General features: G+C 45.1%; 1 protein-coding gene across 1 annotated transcript in view; it reads left to right on the top strand.

Annotated features, from left to right (window-relative positions):
- Positions 1 to 6,973: 6,973 nt before the first annotated feature.
- Positions 6,974 to 8,487, top strand: part of unc5a (unc-5 netrin receptor A) — a gene marked incomplete at its 3' end in the record, with an annotated part of 579,979 nt that continues 578,465 nt past the window's right edge. Inside the window, exon 1 of the mRNA XM_055927842.1 lies at positions 6,974 to 7,678. Coding sequence (XP_055783817.1) covers positions 7,579 to 7,678 — 100 coding nt within the window. The remainder of the gene's footprint in view (positions 7,679 to 8,487) is intronic.

Raw genomic sequence — 8,487 nt, 5'->3', positions numbered from 1 at the left:
AATCCCCTAGCTCTTCTAACCCCCTAGCTCTTCTAACCCCCTAGCTCTTCTAACCCCCTAGCTCTTATAACCCCCTAGCTCTTCTAACCCCCTAGCTCTTCTAACCCCCTAGCTCTTCTAAGCCCCTAGCTCTTCTAACCCCCTAGCTCTTCTAACCCCCTAGCTCTTCTAACCCCCTAGCTCTTCTAACCCCCTAGCTCTACTAACCCCCTAGCTCTTCTAACCCCCTAGCTCTTCTAACCCCCTAGCTCTTCTAACCCCCTAGCTCTTCTAAGCCCCTTAGCACTACTAACCCCCTAGCTCTTCTAACCCCCTAGCTCTTCTAACCCCCTAGCTCTTCTAACCCCCTAGCTCTTCTAACCCCCTAGCTCTTCTAACCCCCTAGCTCTTATAACCCCCTAGCTCTTATAACCCCCTAGCTCTTCTAACCCCCTAGCTCTTCTAACCCCCTAGCTCTTCTAACCCCCTAGCTCTTCTAACCCACTAGCTCTTCTAACCCCCTAGCTCTTCTAACCCCCTAGCTCTTCTAACCCCCTAGCTCTTCTAACCCCCTAGCTCTTCTAACCCCCTAGCTCTTCTAAACCCCTAGCTCTTCTAACCCCCTAGCTCTTCTAACCCCCTAGCTCTTCTAACCCCCTAGCTCTTCTAACCCCCTAGCTCTTCTAACCCCCTAGCTCTTCTAACCCCCTAGCTCTTCTAACCCCCTAGCTCTTCTAACCCCCTAGCTCTTCTAACCCCCTAGCTCTTCTAACCCCCTAGCTCTTCTAACCCCCTAGCTCTTCTAACCCCCATAGCTCTTCTAACCCCCTAGCTCTTCTAACCCACTAGCTCTTCTAACCCCCTAGCTCTTCTAACCCCCTAGCTCTTCTAACCCCCTAGCTCTTCTAACCCCCTAGCTCTTCTAACCCCCTAGCTCTTCTAACCCCCTAGCTCTGCACAAGGTGAAGGTAAGTTGGCCAAAATATTTACAAGCTGACTGCTAAGATAGCTCAATTTACAGTAAGCATGGCATAAACATTGACTTGGGTAGTGTTTTGTAGGGTTTGTGTTATTGGGTTAGTGTCCTGTTGTAAAACTCAGGTTATCTGGAGTCCTTCCACAGTGTCCTGCTGTAAAACTCAGGTAATCTGGAGTCCTTCCACAGTGTCCTGCTGTAAAACTCAGGTTATCTGGAGTCCTTCGACAGTGTCCTGCTGTAAAACTCAGGTAATCTGGAGTCCTTCTACAGTGTCCTGCTGTAAAACTCAGGTTATCTGGAGTCCTTCTACAGTGTCCTGCTGTAAAACTCAGGTTATCTGGAGTCATTCCACAGTGTCCTGCTGTAAAACTCAGGTTATCGGGAGTTCTAACACAGTGTCCTGCTGTAAAACTCAGGTTATCGGGAGTTCTAACACAGTGTCCTGCTGTAAAACTCAGGTTATCGGGAGTTCTAACACAGTGTCCTGCTGTAAAACTCAGGTTATCTGCAGTCATTCCACAGTGTCCTGCTGTAAAACTCAGGTTATCTGGAGTCCTTCCACAGTGTCCTGCTGTAAAACTCAGGTTATCTGGAGTCCTTCCACAGTGTCCTGCTGTAAAACTCAGGTTATCTGGAGTCCTTCTACAGTGTCCTGCTGTAAAACTCAGGTTATCTGGAGTCCTTCTACAGTGTCCTGCTGTAAAACTCAGGTTATCGGGAGTTCTAACACAGTGTCCTGCTGTAAAACTCAGGTTATCTGCAGTCATTCCACAGTGTCCTGCTGTAAAACTCAGGTTATCGGGAGTTCTAACACAGTGTCCTGCTGTAAAACTCAGGTTATCTGCAGTCATTCCACAGTGTCCTGCTGTAAAACTCAGGTTATCTGGAGTCATTCCACAGTGTCCTGCTGTAAAACTCAGGTTATCGGGAGTTCTAACACAGTGTCCTGCTGTAAAACTCAGGTTATCTGGAGTCCTTCCACAGTGTCCTGCTGTAAAACTCAGGTTATTGTGGGACGGAAACCAGCAAGGGACACTGGAATGTATAAAATCGAGACTACAACAGTAATGTACACAACCGTCTCATTCTTCTCTCTGCAGATTCTCAAAACACATTACAAAGACACGTCTACAACAGTCCCCTGCAAAGTGCTGCTATTGACAGGAATGATCCGTCAAAGTCAATGAGCTGGGGGAGGTTTAGAGACTTTGAGATGAGAAAGGGAGTTTTAGTTGTGCTAAGACAATACATGTATTATTGTGTACGAGAGCCATTTCATCTCAATCTCCCGTACACAACAATTTGTACTGTGTAACAACTGCCTTCCTTTTTCACACCTTCACCAGCCCCCTGAGCCCCCTCACTTTGTTGCCTGATCTTTCCTCTCAAAAGCAGCTCCCAAAGTCCCCTCATTGTCCCTAAACAACACGCTAGCCGGGTCCCATTACATTTACCAACAAAGACGAGTTACCCTACATCCCTTCCTTTCCAGGAGACGTTCAGTAACAGCAACATCTTCTGGGAGATGGACCAAACAGTCGGTGGACGCCGTCACTTTCAGTAGAGTCTTATCCAGCTGTCCGTCCACCGCAGACGGGGCCATTGCCGTAATCACAAAGAGTCTCAGCCTCCCAAACCCACCGGGCCAAACACAATTGCCAGTGTACTGAATCCCAATTCGGATCTTTTTTAAATCACTATTTGGTCTTTTGACCAATCAGATCAGTTCTGAAAAAATATCTGATGGGATTAAGAGCAAATAGTGGAAAGAATATTATAATTGGACTTCCTGTGTAAACGCAGGCAGTGTGGTTCAGCATAAGACCATGTCGAACACACAGGAGGCTGCTGAGGGCAGGACGGCTTATAATAATGGCCGTAATGGAGCAAAGTGGGGCCTCCCACTCCTCTTTCTATTCTGGTTAGAGTCAGTTTGCACGGTTCCTTGAAGGGAGTAGTACACAGCGTTGTACGAGATCTTCAGTTTCTTGGCAATTTCTCACATGGAATAGCTTTCATTTCTCAGAACAAGAATAGACTGACGAGTTTCAGAAGAAAGGTCTTTGTTTCTAGCAATTTTGAGCCTGTAATCGAACCCACAAATGCTGTTGCTCCAGATACTCAACTAGTCTAAAGAAGGACAGTTTTATTGCTTCTTTAATCAGAACAACAGTTTTCTGCTGTGCTAACATAATTACAAAAGGGTTTTCTAATGATCAGTTAGCATTTTAAAATGCTAAACTTGTATTAGCTAACATAACGTGCCATTGGAACACAGGAGTGATGGTTGCTGATAATGGGCCTCTGTACACCTATGTAGATATTCCATTAAAAATCTCCCGTTTCCAGCTACAATAGTCACTTACAACATTAACAATGTCTACACTGTATTTCTGATCAATTTGATGTTATTTTAATGGACAAAAAAAACGTGCTTTCTTTCAAAAACAAGGACATTTCTAAGTAACCCCAAACTTTTGAATGGTAGTGTATATACATAATGTACCAGTTAAACATTTGTACACACCTACTAATTCAAGGGTTTTTCTTTATTTTTACTATCTTCTAATAATAATAGTGAAGACATCAAAACTATGAATTAACACACATGGAATCATGTAGTAACCAAAAAAGTTTTCAACAAATAATAATATATTTTATATTTGAGATTCTTCAAAGTAGCCACCCTTTGCCTTGATGACAGCTTTGCAGACTCGTGGCATTCTCTCAACCTGCTTCATGGGGTAGTCACCAGGAATGCATTTCAATGAACAAGCGTGCCTTGTTAAAAGTTAATTTGTGGAATTTCTTCCCTTCTTAATACGTTTGAAACATAAGAATTCACATCCTTTGCTATGACATTCCAAATTGAGCTCAGTTGCATCCAATTTCCTTTGATCATCCTTGAGGTGTCACAACAACTTGATTTGAGTCCACCTTGTGGCCAATTCAATTGATTGAACATGATTTAGAAAGAAACACACCTGTCTATATAAAGTCCCACAGTTGACAGAGCAGAAACTATACCAGGAAGTCCATGGAACTGTCCTTAGATCTCTGAGACAGAATTGTGATGAGTCGTTGTCACGTCTTAGAGATCCTTATTTATTCTTTATGTTTGGTTGGGTGAGGGTGTGACTCGGGTGGGAAAATCTATGCTTTCTATCTCGTTGTTGTTTTGCCGGGTATGGTTCCCAATCAGAGGCAGCTGTCTATCGTTGTCTCTGATTGGAGATCATATATAAGTTGTGATTTTCCGTTTGGTTTTTGTGGGGTGTTATTTTCTGTTTAGTGTCTGTGCCTGACGGAACTGTGCACTTTCGTTTTTGGATTTGTTAATTTTGTTTGAGTATTTCTGGTAAATAAATATCTTGAACACTTTCCACGCTGCGCTTTGGTCCACTCTTCATACCACCAACGAGAGCCGTGACATAACTGGGGAAGGGTATAAAACAGTTTCTAGAGTATTGAAAGTTTCCATGAGCACAGTGGTCTCCATCTATGGGAAATTGAAAAAATATGGAACTATCCAGACTATCACATTTTAGGGAAGACCCAGATGCAGACAGTGTCGAAGCAACAAAAGTGTATTACTAAAACAGGGGGCAGGCAAAATAGACAGTTCAAGGTCAGGCAGAGGTCAACTATCCAGGGTGGTGTGACAAGGTACAGAACAGCAGGCTCAGGGTCAGAATCAGGGTCAGGGTCAGGCAGAGGTCAACTATCCAGGGTGGTGTGACAAGGTACAGAACTGCAGGCTCAGGGTCAGGCAGAGGTCAACTATCCAGGGTGGTGTGACAAGGTACAGAATGGCAGGGAGGCTCAGGGTCAGGGTCAGGGTCAGGCAGAGGTCAACTATCCAGGGTGGTGTGACAAGGTACAGAACGGCAGGGAGGCTCAGGGTCAGGGTCAGGCAGAGGTCAACTATCCAGGGTGGTGTGACAAGGTACAGAACTGCAGGCTCAGGGTCAGGCAGAGGCCAACTATCCAGGGTGGTGTGACAAGGTACAGAACGGCAGGCAGGCTCAGGGTCAGGGTCAGGGTCAGGGTCAGGCAGAGGTCAACTATCCAGGGTGGTGTGACAAGGTACAGAACAGCAAGCTCAGGGTCAGGGTCAGGGTCAGGCAGAGGTCAACTATCCAGGGTGGTGTGACAAGGTACAGAATGGCAGGCAGGCTCAAGGCAGGCAGAATGGTCAAAACTGGGAAAACCAGAAAACAGGATCTAGAAACAGACAGAAGCAAGGGTGGAAACGCTGGTAGACTTGATCAACGAAACAAACTGGCAACAGACAAATAGAGAACACAGGTATAAATACACTGGGGATAATGAAGGGAGATGTGAGACACTTGGTGGGAGGTGGAGACAAGCACAAAGACAGATGAAACAGATCAGGGTGTGACCCAGACTTTGCCTAGAGCTGGACGTCCGACCAAACTGAGCAACCGGGCAAGAAGGACCTGGTCAGCGAGGTGACCAAGAACCCAATGACTACTCTGACAGAACTACAGAGTTCCTCAGCTGAGATGGGAGAACCTGCCAGAAGGACAATAGTCTCTACAGCAATTCACCAATATGGGCCTTATGGGAGAGTGGCCAGAAGGAAGCCACTCCTGAGAAAAAGGCACATGACAGCACACCTGAAGTTTGCAAAAAGGGACGTGAAAGACTCTGAGATCATAAGGTAAAAGTTTATGTGGTCTGATGAGACAACAATGTAACTCTTTGGCCTGAATGCAAAGACCTATGTCTGAAGAAAACCAGGCACAGCTCATCACCTGTCTAACACCATCCCTACCGTGAAGCATGGGGGTGACAGCATCATGCTATGGGGATGTTTTTCAGTGGCAGGGGATTGCGAGACTGGTAAGGACAGAGGGAACAATGAATGGAGCCAAATACAGGCAAATCATTGATGAGAACCTGCTTCAGAGTGCAAACAGCCTTAGACTGGGGCAAAGATTTACATTCCATCAGGACAATGACTCCAAGAACACAGCCAAAGCTATGCTGGAATGGCTTCTGAACAAGAATGAGTGGCCCTGCCAAAGCCTAGACTTGAATCCCATTGAAAATATGTGGAAAGACTTGAAGATTGCTGTTCACCGCTGCTCCCCATCTAATTGAACAGAGCTTGAGAAAATCTGCGAGGAATAATGGGAGAAAATCCCAAATCCAGATGACTTAAAGCTGATACAGACATACCCAAGATGACTCAAAGCTGTAATCTCTGCCAAATACAAAGTATTTAGACAAATTATGGATTTATGTATTTCATTTTCCATAAATTAGCAATATTTTCTAAAAACATGTTTTCACCCTGTCATTATGGGGTATTGTGTGTAGAGAGAGAACATCGATTTAATCCATTTTAAATTCAGGCTGTAACACAACAACATTTGGAAAAGGTCAAGGGGAAGGAATACTTCCTGAAGACAATGTATCATCAATATACCTGTAGGTTTAAATGGTGTCGATGAGGCTGATAACGTCACAGTCCAATCCTGTAGGTTTAATGAGGCTGATAATGTCACAGTCCAATCCTGTAGGTTTAATGAGGCTGATAATGTCACAGTCCAATCCTGTAGGTTTAAATGGTGTTGATGAGGCTGATAATGTCACAGTCCAATCCTGTATGTTTAAATGGTGTCGATGAGGCTGATAACGTCACAGTCCAATCCTGTAGGTTTAAATGGTGTCGATGAGGCTGATAATGTCACAGTCCAATCTTGTAGGTTTAAATGGTGTCGATGAGGCTGATAACGTCACAGTCCAATCCTGTAGGTTTAAATGGTGTCGATGAGGCTGATAACGTCACAGTCCAATCCTGTAGGTTTAAATGGTGTCGATGAGGCTGATAACGTCACAGTCCAATCTTGTATGTTTAAATGGTGTCGATGAGGCTGATAATATCAGAGTACAATCCTAATTCCTTGTATTACAGAAGAGGGAATTATAGGTCTCCTAAAGTCACTCCATTCCATTCCGGACATTGACGGAATACACTCCTGGTTTTGGCACTCCGCTTCGCTCACTCTCCTGTACCTCTTTCACTCTCTTCCACTCCTGCATTGCTGTGGAAGCAGATGTTGATACTCTAATGCCAATATATACTATTTCCCTGTCGGTTGCAGGTGTTCGTTCCCAAGGAGGATAGAAGAGAACACAACCGAGGCGTAGAACTCATTCAACCGCTGCACTGCTTCTGAATTCTAAACGGATAGCGGCTTTGGAAAGATACGGAAACAGAGAAGAGAAGAGGAGAGAGAGGGACACAGCAACGAGGAGAAAATAGAGAGAGAGAGGGAAACAGCGAAGGGAGGAAGAAAGCAGAGCTGAGTGTGTTTACCACACCTGTGATGCAGCGTTGTTTCTAGCAACTAAGACGCGCTGCGGGGATACCAATGTAATGGCCAAGGAATTGGACCCGGAGGATGCGTGCTGCTGCTACTGAGCCAACTGGACTTTGATGCAGAGGAGGCTTACTAACGGCGTAAAGAGACGCCCGGAGAATAAAACAACCGGACAAATAAATCCGGGCTACTACTACTGCTCATTTATCCCTGCTCTTTGTCTTTTGAAAGTTAAACCGGAGAAGTGCGAGCGGTTTACAGCAGAGAATGATGCCGTTACACCTGACTCCCTTTGTCCGCGGGAGATACAGCACGGCCACGTTGGTGATGCTCTGTTGGCTGTTCCTCGCTGGATTTACCTTCATTGGTGAGTTCAATGTATATTATTATCGTATGGCCCTGGTTCAACTTCACTGCGTTGTTCTGAAAGATGGACCCCTTATGTAAAGACCTTTATGTTCACAATCACATAACATAAGGCATTGTGGCATTGATGGATTGTAAATTTATTCGGTCCAAGTACATCTGACACGCTCTTTCTGGCTGTCTTTTTGCCAAACCATTAGCCTGTCCGTATTACGCAGTCGTTTGTTATTCTCTACGAGGTACTATTTTCCATCAATCTTCCTCAATTATCGGTTCAAGGTTATAGAGGAGAGGGACTCCGTTTATAAAACGATTAATCGATCTACGATGATCGGTTCGGTTCGGTTCGTTCCATCTCAATTTACCAGTAAACAATCCAAGCAGTCCCGTGACATTACAGCTACATTAGTAATGCTGCTGACACGTTGTGTGTGTGTGTGTGTGTGTGTGTGTGTGTGTGTGTGTGTGTGTGTGTGTGTGTGTGTGTGTGTGTGTGTGTGTGCGAGGGTGACTCGTGTGTAGGCTACAGGGGTCTGATTGTTTGTCTCCTGCACCTCTCCGGTGATTTCATGACCGGTTGTAAATTCACGGGGCAGAACACATGCTGGCGCACGAACCGAACCGATGTCCCGGTGCCATGAATGAAAAAGCGACACTTATAGCGGATGTCTCGGTGTCCAGATGAAAGTTCAATACCAGCACGCCACACACCGTATCCGACACAAGTCTCTTGTGAAGAAGACATATGTTATTGTAAGTGGTTTAAAACAAAACAAAACGTTGAGACGCGGACTGAGTTAAGGCATTTGT

The sequence above is a fragment of the Salvelinus fontinalis genome, chromosome 6, assembly GCF_029448725.1.
Source record: "Salvelinus fontinalis isolate EN_2023a chromosome 6, ASM2944872v1, whole genome shotgun sequence".
Classification (NCBI taxonomy): Eukaryota; Metazoa; Chordata; class Actinopteri; order Salmoniformes; family Salmonidae; genus Salvelinus; species Salvelinus fontinalis.
Note: the sequence above shows the minus strand (reverse complement) of the source record. Positions and strands in the feature narration are given on the sequence as shown.